Source organism: Lutra lutra, chromosome X, assembly GCF_902655055.1.
Source record: "Lutra lutra chromosome X, mLutLut1.2, whole genome shotgun sequence".
Lineage (NCBI taxonomy): Eukaryota > Metazoa > Chordata > Mammalia > Carnivora > Mustelidae > Lutra > Lutra lutra.
In genome coordinates, this window is record NC_062296.1 from 3,030,637 (window position 1) to 3,056,703 (window position 26,067).

Consider the following 26,067-nt stretch of genomic DNA (forward strand, 5'->3'; position numbering starts at 1 on the left):
CTCAGTTAGTTCCTCAGAGTCCAAAGTCTCTCATGGTTCATCTCCCCCTCCAATATTTCTTAAGGAAAACAGTGTATGTGCCTCTGGTAGTCTCTTCTATTCTATTATGGCCTTGGAAACCACACTATTTTTGGTATTGGAATCATAACAAAGTCAACTTTTTTTTTTTTACAGAAAATAAAACTAAGATTTAGTTCTGGACAGAGGAATTAGGCTAGAAACAGAAATAAAAGCTATCCAAATTGGAAAGGAAGAAGTAAAACCATCACTATTTACAGACAACATGATACATATATAGAAAACCCTGAAGACTCAACCAAAAATTATTAGAATATATGAATTCACTAACATTACAGCAAACAAAATCAATATACATAAATACATAAATGTGTTTTCTTTAATGTAAATTCAATTAGTCAACATACAGTCCATCATTAGTTTCAGATGCAGTGTTTAATAATTCATCAATTGTGTATAACACTCAGTGTTCATCACATCACATGCCCTCCTTAATGCCCATTACCCAATTACCCCATTTCCTACCTACCTCCCCACCAGCAATCCTGTTTTTTTCCTGTAGTTAAGAGTTTCTCATGGATTGTCTTCCTCTCTGATGACTTCCCATTCAGTTTTCCCTCCCTTCACCTATGATCTTCTGCACTACTTCTTGTATTCCACATGTGAGTGAAAACATATGATAATTGTCTTTCTCTGATTGACTTATTTCACTGAGCATAATACCTTCCAGTTCCATCCATGTCGATATAAATGGTAAATATTCATCCTTTTTAGTGGCTGAGTAATATTCCATTGTATACATAGATACCACAACTTCTTTAACGATTCATCCGTTGATGGATATCTCAGCTCTTTCCACAGTTTGGCTATTGTAGACAGTGTTACTATGAAAACTGGGGTGCAAGTCCCCTTTGGATCACTACATTTGTATCTTTGAGGTAAGTACCCAGTAGTGCAATTACTGGGTCATAGAGTACCTCTATTTTTAACATATTGAGGAACCTCCATACTGTTTTCCAGGGAGGCTGTACCACCTTGCATTCACAACACTGTAAGAGGGTTCCCTCTTTTCTAAATCCTCACCAATATTTGTTGTTTCTGTCTTCTGAATTTTAGCCATTCTGATTGGTGTGAGGTGCTATCTCATTGTGGTTTTGACTTGTATTTCTCTGATGCCAAGTGCTGTGGAACATTTTTTCATGCATCTGTTGGCCATTTGTATGTCTCCTTTGTAGAAGTGTCTGTTCATGTCTTCTGCCCATTTATTGACTGGATTATTTGTTTTTTTGGGTGTTTGAGATTGAGAAGTTCTTTACAGATCCTTGGATATTAACCCTTTCTGTTATAGGTCATTTGCAAATATCATTTCCCATTCTGTAGATTGTCTTTTAGTTTTGTTGACTGTCTCCTTTGCTATGCAGAAGCTTTTTATCTTAAAGAAGTACCAGTAGTTCATTTTTGTTTTGTTTCCCTTGTCTATAGAGACATGTCAAGCAGGAAGTTGCTGCAGCTGAGGTCGAAGGGTGGCTAGCCTGTGTTCTCCTCTAGGATTTTGATAGATTCTGGTCTTGCATTTAGGTCTTTCCTCCATTTTGAGTTTATGTTTGTGTATGGTGTAAGAAAATGATCCAGTTTCGTTCTTCTACAAGTGGCTTCCCAATTTCCCCAGCGCCATTTGTTGAAGAGACTGTCTTTTTCCACTGGATATTCTTTCCTGCTTTGTTCAAGATTAGTTGACCCTATGGTTGAGGGTCCATTTCTGGACTTTCTATTCTGTTCCATTGATTTATGTGTCTTACTTTGTGTTAGTACCATGCTATCTTGATGGCTACAGCTTTGTAATAGAGTGACAAGCCTGGAATTGTGATGCCACCAGCTTTGGTTTTCTTTTTCAACATTCCTTTGGCTATTTGGGGTCTTTTCTGGTTCCATACAAATTTTAGGATTGTCTGTTCCCACTCTGTGAAAAATGTTGATAGTATTTTATAGGGATTACATTGAATGTATAGAATGCTCTGGGTAGCATAGAAATTTTAAGAATATTTATTCTCCCAATCCATGAGCATGGAATGTTTTTTTATTTCTTTGTATCTTCCTCGATTTCTAAGTGTTCTACAGTTTCTAGAGTACAGGTCCATTACGTCTTTGATTAGGTTTATTCCTAGTTATCTCATGGTTTTTGGTACAACTGTAAGTGGTATCAATTCCTTAATTTCTTTTTCTTCTACCTCATTGTTAACGTGTAGAAATGCACCTGATTTCTGGGCATTCATGTTATATCCTTCCACATTGCTGAATTCCTGTACGAGTTCTAACAATTTTGGGATGGAGTATTCTGAGTTTCCCACATAAAGTATCATGTCATATGCAATGAGTGAGAGTTTGACTTCTTAGTCAATTTGAATACCATTTATTTCTTTTTGTTGTCTGATTGCTGAGGATAGAATTTCCAGTACTATGTCGAACAACAATGTTTAGAGTGGACGTCCTTGTCATGTTCCTGACCTTTGGGGAAAAGCTCTCAGTTTTTCCCCATTGAGAATGATATTTGCTATGAGCTTTTCATAAATGGTTTTTATGATATTGAGGTATATTCCCTCTATCCCTACACTGTGGAGAGTTTTAATCAAGAAGACATTCTGTATTTTGTCAAATGTTTTTTCTGTATCAATTTAGAGGATCATATGTTTCTTGTCCTTTCTTTTATTAATGCAGTGTATCATACTGATTGATTTGTGAATGTTGAACCAGTCTTCCAGCCCAGGAATAAATCCCACTATGTCATGGTAAATCATCCTTTTATTGTACTGTTGGATCCTATTGGCTGGTATCTTGGTAAGAATTTTGGCATCCATGTTCATTAGGGATATTGGTCTGTAACTCTCCTTTTTGGTGGGGTCTTTGTCTGGTTTTGGGATCAAGGTGATGCTGGCTTCATAGAATGAGTTTGGAAGTTTTCCTTCCTTTTTATTTTTTGAGACATCTTCAGAAGAATAGGTATTAATTCTTTCAATATTTGGTAGAATTCTCCTGGGAAGCCATCTTGCCCTGAGTCTTATTTCTTGGGAGAGTTTTGATTATTGCTTCAATTTCCTTGCTGGTTATGGGTCTGTTCAGCTTTTCTTCTTCTTCCTGCTTCAGTTTTGGTAGTTTATAAGTTTCTAGGAATGTATCCATTTCTTCTAGATTGCCTAATTTGTTGGAATATAGTTGGTCATAATATGTTCTTAAAATTATTTCCATTTCCTTGGCGTTGGTCATGATCTTTCCATTTTCATTCATGATCTTATTAATTTGGGTCCTTTCTCTCTCTTTTTTTTTTTTTTTTTTGATAAATCTGGCCAGGGGTTGGTTTATCTATCTTATTAATTCTGTCAAAGAACCAGCTTCTAGGTTCATTGATTTGTTCTACTGTACTTTTGGTTTCTATTTCATTGATTTCTGCTCTAATCTTTATTATTTCTTTTTTCCTACTTGGTTTAGGCTTTATTTACTGTTCTTTCTCCAGCTCCTTTAGGTTTAAAGTTAGCCTGTATATTTGAGAATTTTCTAATTTTTTGAGAAAGCCTTGTTTTGCATTGTACGTTCTTCTTAGGACCACCTTTATTGTACCCCAATGGTTTTGAACAGTTATGTTTTCATTTTCATTTGTTTCCATGAATTTTTTTTAATTTTTTTACTTTATTTTCAGCATAACAGTATTCATTGTTTTTGCACCACACCCAGTGCTCCATGCAATCCGTGCCCTCTCCAATACCCACCACCTGGTTCCCCCAACCTCCCACCCCCTGCCCCTTCAAAACCCTCAGATTGTTTTTCAGAGTCCATAGTCTCTCATGGTTTGCCTCCCCTTCCAATTTCCCTCAACTCCCTTCTCCTCTCTAACTCCCCTTCCTCCATGCTATTTTGTTATGCTCCTCAAATAAGTGAAACCATATGATAATTGACTCTCTCTGCTTGACTTATTTCACTCAGCATAATCTCTTCCAGTCCCGTCCATGTTGCTACAAAAGTTGGGTATTCATCCTTTCTGATGGAGGCATAATACTCCATAGTGTATATGGACCACATCTTCCTTATCCATTCATCCATTGAAGGGCATCTTGGTTCTTTCCACAGTTTGGCGACCGTGGCCACTGCTGCTATAAACATTGGGGTACAGATGGCCCTTCTTTTCACTACATCTGTATCTTTGGGGTAAATACCCAGTAGTGCAATTGCAGGGTCATAGGGAATCTCTATTTTTAATTTCTTAAGGAATCTCCACACTGTTCTCCAAAGTGGCTGCATCAACTTGCATTCCCACCAACAGTGTAAGAGGGTTCCCCTTTCTCCACATCCTCTCCAACACACGTTGTTTTTCCTGTCTTGCTAATTTTGGCCATTCTAAGTGGTGTAAGGTGGTATCTCAATGTGGTTTGAATTTGAATCTCCCTGATGGCTAGTGATGATGAACATTTTTTCATGTGTTTGATAGCCATTTGTATGTCTTCATTGGAGAAGTGTCTGTTTATCTTTTGAATATCGCCACAGATTCACTTCTCCTCACCTCCTACATTGCAAAAAGTGGTCACTTTTCCATTTATAGAATTCCATCAATTCTTTTCTTATATCTCAGATTGAAATCATAGATGTTCAGAATGATCTGGTAGTTATCTAGCTAAATTCAAGGGACCAGATGAAACGAGGTCCTCTACTCTTCTGCCAACTTGCCTCCTGTTGTGTTTCCATATACTAATAACAAACCACCAGAAAGAGAAAATCAAGAAAAGAATGTCATTTCCAATTGCATAAAAAAGAATAAGACACCTAATAATAAATTTAACCAATTAACTTGTACACTTGATGAAAGATATTGAAGATGACATAGATAAGTGGAAAGATAGTCTGTGCTCATGGATTAGAAGAATTAATATTTTTAAATGTCCATATTACCCAAAGGAATCTACAGATACAATATAATATGTATCAAAACACCAAAAACATTTTTCACAGAACTAGAACAAATAAAAAAAAAATCCTAAAATTTGTACAGAATCATGGAAGTCCCCAAATAGTCAAAGCAATTTTGAGAAAGAATAAAGCTGAAGGTACCATGTTCCCAGATATCCAACTATACTACAAAGCTATAATAACCAAAATAGTATTATATTGGCATAAAAACAGACCTGTAGATTAATGGTAGATTAATGGAACAGTATAGAGAGCCCAGAAATGAACCTATACCTATATTGTCAATTAGTTTACAACAAAGGAAGCAAAAATATACACTGGGGAAAAGATAATCTCTTCAATTAGTGATGTTGGGAAAACTGGATAGTCAAATGCAAAAGAATAAAATTTGACCACTATCTAACACCATACACAAAAATCAATTCGAAATAGATTAATGACTTGAATATAAGATCTGAAACCATAAAACTCCTAGAAAAAAACAGATGGTAAACTCCTTGATGTCAGTCTTGGCACTGGATCTTTGGATCTGAGGCCAAAGCAAAGGCAATAAAAGCGAAAATAGAGTGGTGGGACTACATCAAACTAAAAAGCTTCTGCAAACGAAAGAAAACCATCAATGAAATGAAAAGGCAGCCTACTGAATGGGAGAAAATATTTACAAATCATATATTTGATAAGGGGTTAAATCCAAGATACATAAAGAATTCAACTCAATAGCAAAAGAAACCTATAAACAAACCAATTGAAGAATGGGCAGAGGAATTTAATAGACACTTTATGAAGAAGACATACAGATGGCTAATAGGCACATGAAAAAATGTTCAACATTTCTAGTTATCAGGGAAATAAAAATCAAAACTACAATGAGATATCACCTCACAGCTGTTAGAATCACTATTATTAAAAAGAAAAATAACAATGTTAGGATGTAGAGAAAAGGGAACTCTTGTACACTGTTGGTAAAAAATGTAAATTGGCACAGCCACAGTGGAAAACATTTTGAAAGTTCCTCAAAACATTAAGTATATCTACCTTATAATCCAACTATTACACTTCTGGATATTTATCTGATGAAAATGAAAATACTAATTAAAAAAGATATATGCACCCTTGTGTTCATTGAAGTATTATTTAGAATAGACAAGATAGAGAAACAACTTGTGTTCATTGATAGATGAATGGATAAAAAAGATTATATGTTTAATGATATACTACTCAGCCATTAAAAGAAGGAAATTTGGCCATTTGTGATGACATGCATGGGCCTTTAGGTTATTATGCTAAGTGAAATAAGGCAGACAGAAAAAATACCATATGATTTCACCTATATGTGGGATCTAAAACAAAATAAAATGAACAATTATCCTATGGTTTCACTCATATGGGGAACATAAGGAGTAGCATGGAGGACCATAGGGGAAGGGAGGGAAAACTGAATGAGAAGAGACCACAAAGCAAGACAAACCATGAGAGACTCTGGACTCTGGGAAACAAACTCAGGGTTATAGAAGGGAGAGGGGTGGAGGGATGGAGTAGCCTGGTGATGGCTATTAAGGAGGGCACGTGTTGTGATGAGCACTGGGTATTGCACACAACTAATCAATTGTTGAACACCACATCAAAAACTAATGATGTACTACATGTTGGCTAATTGAACATAATAATAATAAAAAAGGAAGAAAATAGCCTAGAAAAAAATGAACAAATAATACAAAAAATACTCATAGAAACAAAGAATAGATTGGTGGTTTTCAGAGGCGAAAGGAATTGTGGGGTGGGAGAAAAGAGTGAAGGGGGTCAATTGTAGTGTGATGGATGGTAACTAGACTTATTGTGATCACCTTGTAGGGTATACAAATATCAAATTATTATGTTGTACACCTGAAACTAATATGTTACATACCAACTTTACCTCAATTAAATATATATTTGTTCAACTAATGAATCATTGAATATTATATCAAAAACTAATGATATACTATACCTTTGCTAATTGAATCTTAATTAAAAAAAAAAGGAAAATACATATTTGCAATACATTCCAGGCACCTGACACTAGATGGTACAGCATAAACACAGTGCTAGACATCTAACCTATTAAATGTCAAAAGCTGAGAGACTTGTCCAGTCTGCAAAAGAGGGTATGAGTCAATTGCAGAGATTAGATTAGCGCTAACACAGACTCTTGTAATTTCTGCTCCCCTAAATCACTGGTTACTCCACTAGAGAGCTTATCTATAATTAATACTATAGGGGAGTGGAGTCACTGAGGACTTACTGTATCTTAGTCCCCAAAGGTTGTCAAAGACTAATGGAAAGGCTATTAACATAAGAAGAGAGCACACCAGCTCTCAGATCTGTGAAAGCCTGTTCATAAGTCACTGTAGCCCACTCCGTAAGTTCATGTGGCCAACCAACCAAGACAATCACATGGGAACTCATTTCCACCAGACCAGTCTAGCTTCAAGATGAAAAGTATGTACAGCAATAAATGCTTGTTCCCCCAAACTCCCAGTGATCTGGAAGTAAGAAAATAGAAATGTTAAGGTTTTGCTCTTCTAGCTCTTCTAGCCAAGGCTCCAGTCTTCAAAGCCACACTGTTCTTAGGAGGATTATCATTAGAAAAAATTGAAGAGTCCATTGTGGCCTAAAATGAGAAAAGAAGTTATAGTTGGCTTTTGGTCATAGCATTCATCTTATGAGCTTGTCTCTAATGGAATTGTAACAAACTTTCACCATAAAATATTTCAGTATCAGTAAAAAAAAAAAAATCAGACTTGAGCCAGAGGAAAGTGACTGAGAGAGAGATAGTGAGGATGCCTAAAACCACGTCAAAGGAAGAGGAGACATAGTTGAAGGAAGTCAGGATATTTAGTATGGAAAGGAAAAAGAAGAGCAAATTTAGGGGTACTACTATCACCTTCTTTCAATCTCTGAAGGTCTTTGAATCTTAAAAGATTGAGAAGCAAACGTTGTTGTGTGAGTCAAAGGGCAGTGTTAGCAGTGTTTTTTTTTTTTTTAAGATTTATTTATTTATTTGAGAGAAAAAGAGAGAGCATGAGCAGCGGGAGGAGCAGAGGGAGAGAGACAATCTCAAGCAGACTTTGCACTGAGCATGGAGCCTGATGTGGGGCTTGATCTCATGACCCTGAGATCACGACCTGAGCTGAAATCAAGAGTTGGATGGTTAACCAACTGAGCCACCATGCAGGTGTCACAAGACCAATGTTTATATGTGTGCTAAGGTGGAACAGCTAGAGGGTTGAGGAACCTACTCTGGTTTCTGCTCAAAGGAGAAAATTAATGATTTCTTGGGAATCTTTTTTTTTAAGATTTTATTTGTTTATTTGACAGAGATCACAAGTAGGCAGAGAGGCAGGCGAGGCAGGGGGCAGGCTCCCTACTGAGCAGAGAGCCCAATGGGGGGCTCCATCTCAGAACCCTGGGATCATGACCTGAGCTGAAGGCAGAGGCTTAACCCGCTGAGCCATCAAGAGCCCCAGGAATCTTTTTGAAGTCAAACTAGAAAACAGTTTGTTATGAACAACATAATTAATGTAAACACAGTGATCACTTTACTCTTTCAGATCAAGTAAACAGAAGTGACATGGGGACTGGTTGATGAGTTCCCCACCAGTGGGAGTACAACTGAAGGCTAAGGTCATGTGTGTTCATGTAAAGACAGGAGCTTTCAAGCATTTCCAATATCACTGTAAATTGCAAAAGGAAAACAATTCTGTTCACCTTTGGTTTCAAAGGGTAACATTGGAAGGAAATTGGATCTCCAAATCAAATAAAACACCAAGAAACATCTGAAAACAATTATTAAACACAGTGGGGGGTGAGGCCCTTTTATCTATCTATTAATTTATGTCTCACATTTGTCTCTCCTGAGAAGACTGTGAACAGGCCTTAGACTATGAATTGTAGCCCTCACCAGTTCTGGTCTAATTCATTGATCTTTTCATTGAGTTAAATGAAAGCAAATTTCTAATCATTCTTTCACACAGAGAAGCTAAAGTAGTGAGTGGGCACTCTCTTCTATCTCTGGGACCCAGGTCCTTAGATTTCTGGGTGACTTTTGTTTATTTGTACTTTACCCATTTATCATTTCTTGCTTTTGCCTTCAGTCCTTTTGTAATTATATCCTCTTCTCTTTCTTTCTTCCCTCCTTCTTTACTCTCCCTCCCCTTAATTTTACACCAGTGTACTGGACCAAACTTCCCAACTCTCCTTCCCTGCTACAAAGTCAGGGAAATTTCTGAAGCCTGGGGTGACCCCTAATTCATTGGGAAAGCAGTTTCTCCACACTGTTTTCTTCTTAGCAATCAAGGGGTGCATTTTATGTGAAAGTGAATAGTTGAGAGAGAGGAAGAGTGCCGAATTTCCATAAAACCTCCTACATTCCTCAGGCTGCTTGCTTCTTGCTACCATTGGTCACCTTTAGTCAAATGCTTTTTGCTTGACTTTACAGTCAGAGTTCCTAGTTAGCACAAAGAAAATATTCAGAATTTGTATGGTCCTATACCATCATTGTACAAGAGAGCAGCTAAAAGTAAAACAGTCTTGTTCAAGTTATTGACCAAGTCAGGGACAGAAATCCAGAATCCATGCCTTGCCGTCTTAGCCCAAGACTCTTTGTTATAACCATTTTCCTTTCTATCTATAGTGACTCCACTCTCCCCTGGGTCGTCTCCTACAATTTAACTTTACCACCAGTATCTTTCTCCTTCTTTTTCTGTGGTCTGGGTAATCTGTTTTTAGTCTGTTTAACTATCTTACAATTTTACAATTATATTGGTTTAGAAGGTTGTTCTGTACTTATGCCCTGCCTAGAATACTGGATTCAAGTGTAATTACGGTCTCTTCCATTACTTACTTAAATTTGTTTTATGTACTTGAGGGTAGGACAATACTTCTCTAGCCAGTGAACCTGGGAGTGTATCTGAAGGGACAAGTCTTCAGGAGGCATGTTCTGGGTCCTGAAGTGTTATCTCTTCTCCTTCAAGTATAGAAATTGCTCTGAAAGAAGCCTGTACTCCAGATAAAAACACAGCTCTAAGGGCTCCAGGGTGACATAGTCTGTTAAGCAACCAATTCTTGGTTTTTGCTCAGGATGTGATCTCAGGGTTGTGAGACTGAGCTCTGCAAGACTGAGCCCCAGAGGATCAAGCCTGGTGAAAGCGAGCCCTACAAGGGCAGGTTCTGCATTGGGCTCTGCATGGGACTCCACATTCATGTAGAGTTTGCTTGGGATTCTCTCTCCCTCTCCTTTTGTCCCATCCACTTCTCATGTGTACTCTCTCTTTCTCATTCAAAAATAGGTAAATAAATCTTTAAAAATAAACGAAACATATCTCTAGTTTCAAAGACATGTTATTTGTTGATTAAGTCTGCAAGTAAGGTGTGTTTTGATGAATTGACTATAGTGCTGATTATTATTATTACTATGAAAATGTAATGTTTGTAGATATATAGATGTATATAAGTATAAATCAAAACTTATGTGGCCTTATTGATATTGGCTGTGCTACTGGTATACTCTACTGGGGTTTGGTATTCTAGGCTGAAATGGGATTTATTTGAATTTAATATAATGATGAAGTAGATGAAGTATTTGCTAGGCTGGTGTAGGCTTTCCTGTGTTCTGTTTGAGGAATGGTGGAGTGTGTGGGCTAGTCTGATCTACACTGGGGTAAATAGGGTTGACTGAAACAGGAAAAGAGAAACTTAGCAATGAAATAACTTTACTTCTCTGGGTATCAGTTTCCATCTTGGCAAATATGTGATGAGATTCGTCCATCCATACAAAAAATATTCAGTGAGTATCATCTGAGTAACAGGCTCCTTTTCAATGGACTGAGAATATAGAGATAACAAAACAGGGTCACTGCCATAGAGGACCTTTTGTGATAAGGTGGGGATAATACAATAAGGAAAAAATAAATGCAAAGAGAATGTATCAAGTGATATCAGTCAACTTCAACTCTCAGTCACTTAATCCAATGAAAATGTATTTCTCATTCATGCAAAGTCTGTTGTGCAGCCAGGCAACTTTCAGGACAGTTGTCCTTCATGTGTTGGCTCATCATTCCAGGATGTTTCAATCTTATGATAGCTCTATAATAAAATGTTTCTATGATAACCATGGCAGGAAGGGTCTTACATTGGACATTAATTGTTCCAGCTAGAAAGGGACACATATAACTTTGTTCCACAACCAAAACTAGTCACATGGCCTCTCCCTATGTTAAGTGGGCAGAGGAATGGGAGGGCAATCATTCCGTGTTTCTGGAAGTATTAAAGTTAGATATTAGAACCTACCACAGGTAAGGGTAATCCTGGTGTGAAATTCCAGCACATATGAATATCAGAGATCTCTCAGCGCTCTTAATCTTTAGAGTTTGGGGATTCTGTTGTTATTCTCAATGATACCTAAAGGGATAAACTTTGTACCTGTACCTATCATGTTCTCTGAACAAATAGTATAAGTGAGAAGTTTTTGAGAGGTTTTCCTATCACTCTGTCAGGTACACTTTTTCAGATGTAGCAAGTTAGCTGTCATTTGGAGTACTGCACTGGACTTTCTTTGAGTTAAGGGAATTGACTTTCATGACACTCTACTTTTCTACTTTCCTTGGCCTAGATGCAGTGACTGAAGTGAAGACTGACATCTATGTGACCAGTTTTGGCCCTGTGTCAGACACTGATATGGTAAGTTATAGTTCCTGCAAAGGTAAAAGTGAAAGAAGATACAACAGATCAAAGAAAATAAATTGGAGTTTGTTACTACCTTCTAGGGAGAAACCTTGTCTCATACGAATTCCCTACCCTCGCCATCCTACATTGTCCCAAATTTGTCTTTTCATTTGCTCTCCCCATGTAGTCACATATAAAGCATATGCCCTCATGAGGACTACCCTTCCCTTCTTTCCACAACACATCTTTCAAAATTAAACTTGTATCCCTATGCTCAAACTTCCCCTGACTTCTCTCTTCATATTTGTTAGCACTCCACACATATTAACAGAGATAGGTTACGTGAGGAGAGCATTGTGGTAGACACTCTCAGAGTGTCAGCAGCCTCCAGTATCATTCAAGAAGTCTGTTCCTTGCAAAAAGGCCCTATTCGTTGGGGGTAATGGACTGACAATGGCGATGCAAAATATTTGGAGAAAGAGTCAAAAGCACTTTTGGAAACGGTTCCTTCTACAGATGTGAGCAGGGAAAGGCTTCAGAAGAAAGTCAAGGAATAGGGCAGGATACAGCAGAGGTAGTAAAGGGAGACTCAAGAGTCATCTTCAGTGACTTCCCTTCTCCTTCCATTATCCCTTGCTGCCAAAGCAAAGAATGTGGTAGTGTTGAGACAGGAGACCCCATCCTAAAGGACCACCCAGTTAATACCTACTATGTATCAGATATCTGATTGAATAATTTTCATGAAGGGAAACAAGCTATTATATGCTCAATATGCCTGGCAGTTAATAGATGCTCAAAGAATCTTTATTGAATGAGTGACTTTGTATGGAAAATAAGAATCTTAAAATCAGAAAGAAATGTCCAAAAAATATGAAATGTCCATGATCACTACTTGGATTTTTTTCTTTGTATCTTCATTGGGACTGCTACTTAGCAGGGGGCAAGTCTTCTTTAGACCTGTTGGTAAATATTTACAGTTGTGTAAGGATGTGATAGAATTTGCCTGTGGGTAATATAGAATGATTGAGTAGATATTAGTAGGGCAATAATAATATACAAGTATTGTTTTAGAATGATTTAGAATTACCTAGCAGTCTGCACAAGATGGACTACAAGTGGGAAAAGACTTGAGGCTAAGAGTTGGTTTAGGTATGTTGACTTTACATGGCTCTTCCTTCAATCAGGCAAGGTCTATGAGTTAGTTGGAGAAGTATGGTAGTTTTCAGCAGAGGGAATCATGAGTGGTTGTGAGGCCAGGCCTGAACTTTGCTTTTCAAGTGTGGAGAAAAGAGGATACAGAAATATAACAGCCTTCCTGTATATCCCTTAAGGGCAAGTACAAAGTCTTCATGGCTTCCCTGGCATTTAATAGAATACTTGACACATAGGGAGAGCTCAGTAAGGGGCAAGTTTGATGTATGAGGGGTGGAGGAGACAGGTATCTCATAGGGGCATCAGGAAAGCCTGTATTTCTAGATTATGCCCTCCCAACATGTTTACTAACGCCCACAGCTTTAGATCCATGCATGTGTTAAAACTATTGTCAGTTGGTCATTCAACAGTACTCCTTTCCTTAGAAGTCCAACTCTGCATTAAGGGTCTCTAGGATTCCCTATATTCAGAGAGCTTATAGGCCACTGGAGATAACCAGATTCACCAGGGATATGCAGCTCTCTCTTTGTATTTCTGGGAACTAGTGATGAATTAGGATTTTTGTACGAAAGTGACTAAAGGTACTCTATGAACACACACACTTATGTTCATACACTCTCATTTACTCTCACTTATACACCAGCATCCACAAATACATTCAGAAAAATATACATGCACACAAAAAATACATACTTGATAAAAAATAGTCCACATGATATCCCAGGCACTTCACGAACACACATGTGCAAACAGATACCTAAATGCAGGAATACTACAGAAACATATATGTAGCCCCTACCCAAACCAGCTACTCTCCCTGCTCCTTCCCCACCCAAGTAGGCACACATGGGTATGCTGAGGCCCTTCAGACATTTCAAACAATCTAGATATTCTATCTCTTGAAGTTTTGTATTCTACTTGCTTGTTTTTCTCCTCCGTGATTAAGTAGAAATAACTGAATGGCTTTCCTGATATGGAGGGCAGACTTTAATCAAATAAACTTCAGGTTATTTTTAGCTGCACTTCTATCTTGTTACAAGGTAGAATAGCTATGATCACTCTGACTGGGAAACACATTAATGGTGTTTTTAAATTTCTTCTTCCTGTACAACTTAGTATACTGTGACAATTGACCCTCATTCAGGGATGATTTTTTGAGTGAAACATCAGAAAGTTGTCTGACTTTAGCAACTAGCTGAAGCAATAAACCCAGCTCTCCTGAGACTACAGACTGCTTGGGCAAGTAGATGAAAATTAGAGCTGGCTGGGTTCTTGAATCACTTTCAGCCAAATGGAATTTTGGTCCAGAATACTTTCTTAAGGAAATAGGGACAAGTTTCTTATCCGTAAAGAAGAAAAACTGTAGTGCCACTTTGAGCATTGAACCAGTATCACCCATAACCCTTTGCAGCCATTGTAATCCTTACTCAAACACTGACCTTCACAGACATAGATCCTGAGTTTGACAAAAAGCTCTATTGGGGCACCTGGGTGGCTCAGTAGGTTAAAGTCTCTGCCTTCGGCTCAAGTCATGGTCTCAGGATCCTGGGATCAGGCCCTACATTGGGCTCTCTGCTCAGGAATGAGCCTGCTTCCCCCTCTCTCTCTGCCTGCCTCTCTGCCTATTTGTGATCGCTCTCTGTCAAAATAAATAAATAAAAATTTTTAAAAAGCTCCATTAAGGGCCATATATGTTTTGTTAATATTCATATCACTAATAGCTTATCAATATTTGGCACATGGTAGACTCACAACTATTTGTTAAATGCAAGAATAAATGAGATGGCACAAATTAAATTTGAGGGGAAAATTATAACTGTGCTCCTCCACTTGACTGAAAAGTCCTTCAAAGTTAGAGAACATGTCTGATACATTTCTGTATCTCTAGCACCTAGCATAAGACCTGATACAATTCCTTTTTTAAGTGTTTACTGAAATGATATGAAACATTAGTAGCAAGCCAGGTAGACAAAGAGTAAAGTAGCTTTCTTTAGGAGATACTATGGAATAGCAAGACTAGTAAGTCAATTGGGCTACTAGTTTGGGTGGCTTTGCCATTTATGAATATAAAGAGCTGTGACAATAGGGAATTGGGCAGAGAGATGAAAGCAAACAGTAGTAGATGTTTCTGCAGGAAAAGTCAGAGAAAGAAAATTTGTTAAAGAGTACAGATATAAATTGGAAACTGATTACAATGGGAATTTTATAGGCATCACAAATGAAAGTCTTGCATTAACCATTTGTAACAAATAAAGCTTGATGGTAAAAAAAAAAAAATACCTGGTGCTCCTCAGCAGTAATACCAATCCTATACCCATGCTCTTCCAGGAGACAGAACAAGGGATGCAATTCCAATTTAAATTATCCAAGGCCATATGACCTTCTATGACTTTCTATTTTAGAAGAATTTACACCATTTTCTCAATCCATGTATGGAAAGAATGGGGTAGGTAACAATGAAGAGAAGGTTGCAAAAAAATTAGTGAAAATGCAGTTTCATTGCTTCTTCTCTCTCAAATTGGTTATGTTTATTACTCACCAGTGAGCAATGACTCTTGGCAAGTGGAAATTTTCCCTGGTCTCTCAAGAGCCTTTGAATCAGAATGCAGAGAAAGTGGGATACTGGCTTAGAAATGGAATGCTATGCATATGATCAGTGATTGGAAAGGAAGGTAGAAAGGTGACAGTTGATAATTCTCTAAGAGAGTAGATCTTAAGTGTTCTTACCACACACACACAGACACAGGTGACTATATGAGGTGATAGAGGTGTTAATTTGATTGTGGTAATCATTTCACAGTGTTACATATATTAAATGATCACATTATACATCTTTACAAATCACATTGTACAACTTAAATGTATACGATTTTTATTTGACATCATAACTCAGTAAAGCTGGAAAAAAAGAAAGCTAACAGCTGAGAAAATTTGGATGCTCTCCTGGTCTGAAACACTTTCTAAGCTAACCTCCTTCCTAAGGCCCCAGATTTTGACATGCCACAAGTTCAGGGACCCAGGGTCTTGAGTTATGTATTTAATGAATATCTATCTTGTACTGATAAAGCTAGTGAGAAAATAAGGAGGACAAAGAGCATAATGTTAGTAGAGTCAGAACGAGAACAACTGGGAAACTTAAAATGCCAATTCTAGGTATTGTCAACTTCACTCTCTTCCCAGGGATGCTTTAACTGTTTAGATACCTGCTTGGTAACAACTGTCAGCTGCTGCTCGTTGACAGAGAAACTTCCCTGGGTATACAGTGGACAGTCAGGTTATGAGGCAAGTAATACAATAAGAGAACTAATCAAATAGCCTAATGAAAAAAAAAGAGGCTATGAATATGAATTCATAAAAGATATAATCATGATTCTTTTTAACAGATGGTATATATTTTAGTCTGACTACTGTTTGTGAAAATCATGCAAAGTATCCAAAATCATGCAGAGTATCCAAAGACCATAAAAGAAGAAATTGGTGTTGATTAAAAAGAAATTAGCACAGAGACCTCTTTCCTGGTGGCAGTGGGCTTGAAATTGTTGTACCTGTTTCCTGCCTAGCACTGGAAAAAGTGGCTGTGTTCATTTCAAGACCTCACTTACAAGTAGTAAGGCACAGAATGAAGGGGAGCCTTTGTCTATTTTGAAAGCCTCTTGGGCTGTCAGTTTCCTCTTATTCTATAAGATGCTATACTCCCAGATGCAACATAGTTAGGAGTCCATGTCTATGGGGTTTTGCCTAGGAATCCATGCCCAGGAATCTCCTGGCTACTTTTATGTGAAATAGACGGACAGGCCACATAAACAATGCTAATAAGACTATTTCAAGGACTAAATGCAACTTAAAGGGACAGGTGGATTATAATTCTTCAAAATTCAGAATGATTGTAAGAAGGCAAAGAGCAAAGGGAGGACTCTATGGTCAAAATAAGGGGGGAGTGGTCTACCTATGAGGCAATGAATGCCTTCACTGTAATGCCGTTGTCAAGTACCTTGGCCCTAGAACCTGCTCAAATTAAATCAGACTTGTAGTCCCTTTCTAGAAGCCTGATTTGATACACTGCACAGTGTTAGAGAATTGAAGACATTCAGGGTCTAACACTAAACCAGAAATTCTTCCCCAAGTGCTATAAGTCATCTTTGCCTAGTGTAGTGCCTTTCTCAGGAGGCAGACTTAAGTTTATTATCTGGGATATTTTATTTAAATGCCTCACAAAACAATGACATTTATTTGTCAGTTTGGAGGTCATCATTTTTTGAGAGTATACAAGGATTCAATTTGCAAAGAAGGGATTTATTTCATTGTTAGAATGGTCAGGTCAAAATTGATTGCTTTTGGCCAAAGGTCATGGTATACTTATGGAGCAAATAATCACTATGTGATTTCCCCCCAATAATTCTGACTATACAGAAAATAATATTAAAAAATGGATACCCATAACCCAGCTTTTTTAAATCTTAAAAATTTTTCCCTATTTTTTCTCATAATAAAAAATCTTTGGTGATATAGATGAAGTCCCCTATGTACCTTATCCTGATTCCATTTTCTCTCTCACTCTCTCCCCAATTAGAGATAATTAAAACAATGAATTTGCTTTTTTTGGTCATTTCTACACATATTCTAGACTTATAACTAAAAATGTATATATCACATGGAATAGCAAATATTGCAATAAATAACACAGTGGTTTTCAAACTATAAATATATTTCAAATTATAAAATGGATCATAGCTTGTATATTATTTTACAATTTTTTCAACCATGTATCAGAAGTTATTATTTTTGATACATTTAACTCTAATTCATTTATTTTAACTGCTATACAGTATTGCAGTGTATGCATATTTTTATTTATACATTTGTCCAATTATCTTGCCAATGTGCATTTAGGCTCTTTCTAAATTTTTTGCTATTATAAACAGTGATAACAATAAACATTCTTTTTTAAAAGATTTTATTTATTTATTTGTTTGTTTATTTGAGAGAGAGAGAGATCACAAGTAGGCAGAGAGGCAGGCAGAGGGAGAGGAAGAAGCAGGCTCCCTGCTGAGCAGAGAGCCTGATGTGGGGCTCAATCCCAGGACCCTGAGATCATGACCTGAGCTGAAGGCAGAGGCTTAACCTGCTGAGCCACCCAGGCACCCCAAGAATAAACATTCTTGTACACATCTTCTTGAGAACATGTTTGAGTTTTTGTAGGGTATGTACTTACAGATAATTTTTTTTAGTTGTACATTTTAAATTTTTTCAGATAGGACCAAATTACAATCTTAATGGGTTGTAACAATTTATAATCCCACTGGCAGGGTATGAAAGGTTCATTTCTCCACAGTTTTGTTAACTTTCTATTATTACACTATTTTTTTACCATTCTGATGAACATGTAATTGTGTCTAATTGATATTAGTGCCATTTTCCTGATTACCTTTGAGGTTAAGCACTCTTTTATGTGTTTAGTGACCAATAAGACCACTAAAAACAAGGTAACTTTGCCACCACCTGCACTACAACCACCACAGTAAAAGTAGAAACTCCATGCAGATCTTGTTTCCTCATGTTGACACTTCTGAACTGAACTGAAGTTTACTGTTGGAAATGCATGCATGTGTGTGTGTGTGTGTGTGTGTGTGTGCATGTTTGTGTGATTGGTGTTTCTTAGGTCATTAGTCTGATTCTAGCTCCAAAACACTGGTAATTTAAGTTTTGATTCTTATCTTATGAAGGCAGAACTCATAATATGGGATTTTCTACAAGATTTTCTAGAAAGGACAAACAAATGACAATGAACAGTAATAAACATAGATATACCTACTGTACATTTTATTAGTAGTTTTCTAAGGTGTGTATGTGTGTGTTTATAAATGTATTTGAAGTTTTACAACTTCTCTTTTGTCCCCTATTAAGATGATTGCATGATTTCTCTCCTTTAATCTATTAATGCAGCTAATTATATTAATAGGTTTCTCTAATGTAGGTCATCTTTTACATTCCTTGAAAAAAATCAGACTTGATAATGATTTTTAAATGCATGTATTGGTTTATTTAACTATTATTTTTTTCATGATTCTTTGTATCTGTGTTCATAGGGGTTCCCAATTTAGACCACTTCTCATGACCTCTCTACTCTTGTCACCCTATAATCTGTTCTTTACAAGATGGCAGTGATTATAGCACACACACACACACACACACACACACACACACACACACTCTGGCACACACACATACACACAGAAAATAGTTTAATGGAACCTCAAGTACAAATTACCCAGTTCAAAAATAAACATTTTTTTGGCCAATCTTATTGAATCTGTATTCCTACACTTATCCCCAGTTGTTTGCCCCATTTTGTCTCTTTTTCTTTATTAGACTTATTAGGAGCTCCTTTTCTATATTATAAGTATTGTCAAAGTAACCTGTTTTGGGTTTTGTGCATCATATGTATTTTTTTTTATTTTATTTTTTATAAATATATATTTTTATCCGCAGGGGTACAGGTCTGCGAATCGCCAGGTTTACACACTTCACAGCACTCACCATAGCACATACCCTCCCCAATGTCCATAACCCCACCCCCCCCAACCCCCTCCCCCCATCAACCCTCAGTTTGTTTTGTGAGATTAAGAGTCACTTATGGTTTGTCTCCCTCCCAATCCCATCTTGTTTCATTTACTCTTCTCCTACCCCCTTAACCCCCCATGTTGCATCTCCTATCCCTCATATCAGGGAGATCATATGATAGTTGTCTTTCTCCGATTGACTTATTTCGCTAAGCATGATACCCTCTAGTTCCATCCACGTCGTCCCAAATGGCAAGATTTCATTTCTTTTGATGGCTGCATAGTATTCCATTGTGTATATATACCACATCTTCTTTATCCATTCGTCTGTAGATGGACATCTAGGTTCTTTCCATAGTTTGGCTATTGTAGACATTGCTGCTATAAACATTTGGGTGCACATGCCCCTTCGGATCACTACGTTTGTATCTTTAGGGTAAATACCCAGCAGTGCAATTGCAGGGTCATAGGGTAGTCCTATTTTCAACATTTTGAGGAACCTCCATGCTGTTTTCCAGAGTGGTTGCACCAGCTTGCATTCCCACCAACAGTGTAGGAGGGTTCCCCTTTCTCCGCATCCTCGCCAGCATCTGTCATTTCCTGACTTGTTAATTTTAGCCATTCTGACAGGTGTGAGGTGATATCTCATTGTGGTTTTGATTTGTATTTCCCTGATGCTGAGTGATGTGGAGCACTTTTTCATGTGTCTGTTGGCCATCTGGATGTCTTCTTTGCAGAAATGTCTGTTCATGTCCTCTGCCCATTTCTTGATTGGATTATTTGTTCTTTGGGTGTTGAGTTTGCTAAGTTCTTTATAGATTTTGGACACTAGCCCTTTATCTGATATGTCATTTGCAAATATCTTCTCCCATTCTGTCAGTTGTTTTTGGTTTTGTTCACTGTTTCCTTTGCTGTGCAAAAGCTTTTGATCTTGATAAAATCCCAATAGTTCATTTTTGCCCTTGCTTCCCTTGCCTTTGGTGATGTTCCTAGGAAGATGTTGCTGCGGCTGAGGTCGAAGAGGTTGCTGCCTGTGTTCTCCTCGAGGATTTTGATGGATTCCTTTCTCACATTGAGATCCTTCATCCATTTTGAGTCTATTTTCGTGTGTGGTGTAAGGAAATGATCCAATTTCATTTTTCTGCATGTGGCTGTCCAATTTTCCCAACACCATTTATTGAAGAGGCTGTCTTTTTTCCATTGGGCATTTTTTCCTGCTTTGTCGAAGATGAGTTGACCATAGAGTTGAGGGTCTATTTCTGGGCTCTCTATTCTGTTCCATTGATCTATGTGTCTGTTGTCTTGTGTCAGCTTGTATGACATGCAGGGAATTGTTGGCAGTGAACTTCCTCAATAAAATCTTGTCAGATATGTTATTTTCATACCTATTGATCACCATGGCTTCATTTTTCAATCATAATCATTTGCCATACTTCCAGTAAGTACTATTAATATACTGCTGCTTCTGTGCATTGGAGGAAATATTGCAAATTGATTAATATTTGCTAAGGGCACTATAGGTCCTCATCAGAACTATGTTCATTGTTCTCTCTTTTTTGTCCCTAGGAGTACACCATTGATGTATTTTTTCGACAGACATGGCATGATGAAAGATTGAAATTTGATGGACCCATGAAGATCCTTCCACTGAACAATCTCCTGGCTAGTAAGATCTGGACCCCTGACACCTTCTTTCACAATGGCAAGAAATCAGTAGCCCATAATATGACCACACCTAACAAGCTACTCAGACTGGTGGACAATGGAACCCTCCTCTACACAATGAGGTCAGTGAGTGGTACCTCCCATCTAAAGTATATTCAGGGTAGGGCTTGAAAACAGCATGCTTTAGGCTATCTATTGAAAGTTCTGTTAAGTTTACAGATTAGAAATGGACATTTGGTATATACTGCTTTATATATTTGCAGGTATACACATTCATAGAGACATATATTATAGATATACAAATAAATAAGAGAGTTGAACATATGAACATTCTCAGACACACAGAGATATATGTTCAAGATGTATAAATGTATCCATACTCAGAGACACATATAGACTAACACGTAAGCATATACATATTCAAAGGTCTTAAATTCAAAGACTCACAGCTATATACACAGGAAAAGCACTGTGATAGTCAGAATAAGCTGTTTAGCTGCAGCAAAAAACCTTCCCTATAATGCAGAATTGTGAGAATCAAATGAGATAATAATGGATATTTTCAGAAGCACACAATGTTATATATAATATATAAAAAATTACAACAACATATCTTTTATGCCACATTGCCTGGGAATGCTGAAGAGTTTGATGTAAGTGAGGTTTCTAAATAACCTAAGAATGTTTCTTTTTTTAATTTTTTAAAAGACTTTATTTATTTGAGAGAGAGAATGCACAAGCATTGTACAATGTACAAGAGGAAAAGAAAGAAGCAGACTCCCCACTGAGCAGGGAGCCCAATGCAGGGCTCAATCCCAGGACCCTGAGATTATTACCTGAGTCAAAGGTAGCTGCTTAAACAACTGAGCCATTGAAGTGCCCCTAGAATGTTTCTTTCTTTTGTTTTTTTAAAGATTTTATTTATTTATTTGTCAGAGAGAGAGAGGGAGTGAGAGCGAGCACAGGCAGACAGAATGGCAGGCAGAGGCAGAGGGAGAAGCAGGCTCCCTGCCGAGCAAGGAGCCCAATGTGGGACTCGATCCCAGGACGCTGGGATCATGACCTGAGCTGAAGGCAGCTGCTTAACCAACTGAGCCACCCAGGCGTCCCCCTAGAATGTTTCTTTAAATATCATTTATATACAGAGGCACCTGGATGGCTCAGTTGGTTAAGCATCCAGCTCTTGGTTTTGGTTCAAGTCAGGCTTTCAATGCTGTGAGATCGAACCCTGCATCAGGCTCCATACTCAGGGCAGAGTCTGCTTGAGATTCTATCTCTTTCTCTCCCTCTGCCCCTCCCCCTCTCATGTTCTCACTCTAAAATAAATAAATATAATTCTTACACACACACACACACACGTATGCATACATATATATGTGTATATATGTATATAATGTATAATTTTGCCTTCAAAAAGAATGACTTTAAAAACATTTCCAGTTCCATAATATTCTTTGCCCCTAAACACTAAAAAACTTTCATGGTTCTTTCATGGTGTATACAGACACACACACACACACACACACATATATAAATGTATATATATATGTATATGTATGTATATATATGTGTGTGTGTGTGTGTGCATCTGCGTGTGTGTGTTGGAGCACCTGATTATTACTATTAGCATTCATTTTTGTACTATTTAGTAAGTATAATGTAGCTAAGATAATTGTAGGTGTTAAGGGGAGGAACGAGGAAGTATATTTTAGGCAGAGAAAACCAAGTTAGCCGTTACAGGCAATGGAATGGTTTCCTTCAACAGAAGCAAGAGAATGAGGTGGTCAGTTTTTAATTTACATATGCCACTCCAGTTACAGTGTAAAGAATGTATTTGAAAGGAACAAAACTGGAGTTATAGAAACGGGTTAATAGACAGCTTAAATAGTCTGGGCAAGGAGTGGTAAAGTTCTCATTCAGAGCAGCGGATTAAGATGGAGAAGGGGAGAGACACTGAGGAAATAGTAAAAACAGCCAATGTTAGAATGACATGAAGGACGGGATTAAGGTTATAAGTACCCAAATAACATGGGCGAATGATGGTGCTACAAACTGGGGCAGATCATGTAAAAGTTGGAAGAAACTTGGGATAAATCTGCAAGGTTCATTTTTGGGCAAGATAACCTTTAAAAGATTGTAGATTATCTAGGGATAGGTGTGTAATAGCAGTTGGATATACAAATCTTAAGATCAGAAGACAGATACAAGCTAGAGATGTAAAGTTTGGTATTGTTAGTATATTGGGACAACCATGTGAATGTATGTGATCACTTGAGGAAGGTATGCAGAGTGAGAAGAAAATTATGCCAAGGATCCAGTCATGTAGCATCATTATCATTAGGGCAGAAGAGGAACCTTTGAAGGAGACCAAGAAGAAAAAGTAAGAAATGTCTTGGTAGAACCCCTAGTGTGCAGTATCTTGAAAACTGAGTGTGATAGTCAATACTTTTACTTTCAGTATTTTTAATTCATGTCTTTCTGGCTTTGTGGTTGTATTGTACTTCCATAGAACCTTGAAGTTAGGCATAGATAGATGACTTTGGCTAACCAAATGTGACTAGAAATAACATGAATCATTTCTGAGGAAGGATAATACATAATTTTCCATGGTCTTCTCCATGGCCACAGTAAGTAACATTATGCCAAGTGTCCTTGGCTCTATCATTCTGTATCCTTTATTGAAGATGATATAGAAGACAGTATCCCCCTCGCTACAACCTGAGATAGACAAGTAGTGTGAGAAGTACATCTTTGTTGTTTGAGGACACTGAGATTTTTTGTTACTACATGCTAACCTGACCCATTTTGACTGATACATCAAAGGAGTAAAGGGTTTCAAAAGAGCTCACAGTGATCAATAATAATAATAATATCGGTAATAGCATAAATATAATCATTAACATCAATACAGTATTTACAGTGTGCCATGCACTGTTCTTATCACTTAACTTTTATAAACCAACAACCCTGTGAGATAGGTACTATTATTTCCACTTTTCAGATGAGGAAACTGAGACAAGAGTGGGTAAGAAAAAATTTAAAAATCACCTAGGTAGTAAATGGTTGAGTCAGCATTCATATTCTGGCAGTTTGGCTGCAAGTTCATGTTCTTTATCATTATTAATATATTTTTATAACATTATTGGTTATTAAAAAGAGAACAAATAATATAGGGAATTAAATGCATTAGGTTTTACAACATGGAAGACATTGGTATTCTTCACATACACTGTTTCAATGTAGTCTTTAGTGCAGCAGTGAGTTTTTAGGAGTTGACATAGAAGTAGTGAAAATAGTAAACACAGAAAATACTTCCTGGGAGCTTGTTTGAAAATGAAAGCAATGAGTATATTATAGATACATTCAGGGGTAGAAGAAAATAATTGCTTTTTTGAATGTAAATACTGATACTTATTTGTGCAATAGCAGAGAGACACAGATTGAAAGTATAGTAGAAATGAGGTTTTGCTGACACCAAGTTGCCAGAGAAAACTGTAAGCAGAATGACATCAAAACTACCTTGAAAGTTTTACTTATAAAGGAAGAGGGACAACTCTTTTTGTCCTGAATGGAAGGATATGAGGCTAGATAAAAATAGGAAGGGAGATGGGAAGGATAGGACACAGTAGAGGTAGAATAGATAATGTATGAAGGAGAATTTGAAGAGAATAGAAGATAAGTGGGAAAATGTAAAGGAGGCATACTTATAAAGAGGCATAAAGGAGTTTGAAGAGGAGATGGGAGTGTAAACAATTGTTGAAAGAATGAAGCAGAGTATACATAAACAGGAGGGGCTGTGGAATGTGGTAGTTGGAAGGATGGATGAGGATGATGAGATGTGGATGGGTAAAAAGCTGTAAGAAAATGAAAAGAAAGTGATGGGCAGGCAAGGAAATCAACACATAGAGATTGAGGAGAAAGAATAGAGAATGAATGAGGAGAACAGGATAGTTAAGAGGATGAATAATAAAATAAAAAGGATCAATGATAGGTTTGTTTTGGAGGAGGGGTGGAAAAGAGAGACGAAAGGAGAGAGGAGGATGGGAATGTTAAAATATGAAAAAGATGGAAAAATGATGAAATATGAAGATTGAGGAGTACAGAAGATGAAGCAGATGAAAGGATTAGTCACCTGAAAATAAGGTTAGATAAATGGGAAGAAGATAACTATTGAGTCCTTCATTCTAATATGAATTGGACAAGAAAGTGGAGTTTGATAAAAAAGGAAACTATGTGGAATTCCCTTGTGTTTATTCTGAAGTACAGCATAAAGGAGGCACAGAAGTTCAGAAGCATGATGAAGCCTTTGGTTCTCTTACATAGTAGATCATTCACTTCAGACCCAGGAGGGTGGGTCTGGAGCGAGACCTAGGTTCAAAACTGAAAATATTAGAGCTTGGCTCTATTTATGACCCCACAATTTATTCATCGAGTGACCTTTTGTAAGACAAAAATTATCTACTTTCTCATTCTGATAATAATGTAAGTGCTGCCTGTCTTGCAGACACATGAAAAATGTGAATTAGATAAGGTCCAAAAGAACACTTAGAATTTTTCAGGAAGTGTTATTCTACAACATTATTATTTTGACCCTTGGAAATCTTATCTGGATTTCATGGAAAACTACAGAACTTCAGCTTCTTAGAAAACTCTGACAAAGGACTGAATAGCTATGTAAGTAGGGCAGTTTAGAATGAAGCCTCATCTTGGGACTTCAGGACAACCATAAAAATGCAGTTATAGACATTATAGATATATGGGGCTTATTTCTGGATTCTTCTATTCTGTTAATCTATATGTCTGCTGCTTGCTTCAGCACCACACATACTAAAATTAAAACAGTACAGAGAAGATGAAGCCCAGATCAGGATGATATATATGTTTAGAAAATATTTTCCTTTTTTTACAGACATGGATATATAGAAAACTTCATTTCTATTAATGACATTTATTGATGAAGATCTTGATAAATATATTCATTGTATTGTTCTTTATACCTATTGTATATAAATGTGCA

General features: G+C 37.2%; 1 protein-coding gene across 5 annotated transcripts in view; it reads left to right on the plus strand.

The window, feature by feature from the left end:
- GABRA3 (gamma-aminobutyric acid type A receptor subunit alpha3) overlaps positions 1-26,067 on the plus strand; it is a 465,966-nt gene that overhangs the window by 340,907 nt on the left and 98,992 nt on the right. For all 5 annotated transcript variants that reach the window (XM_047715987.1, XM_047715986.1, XM_047715991.1 and 2 more), the window contains exons 4-5: positions 11,621-11,688; positions 20,952-21,172. In XM_047715987.1, coding sequence (XP_047571943.1) covers positions 11,621-11,688; positions 20,952-21,172 — 289 coding nt within the window. The remainder of the gene's footprint in view (positions 1-11,620; positions 11,689-20,951; positions 21,173-26,067) is intronic.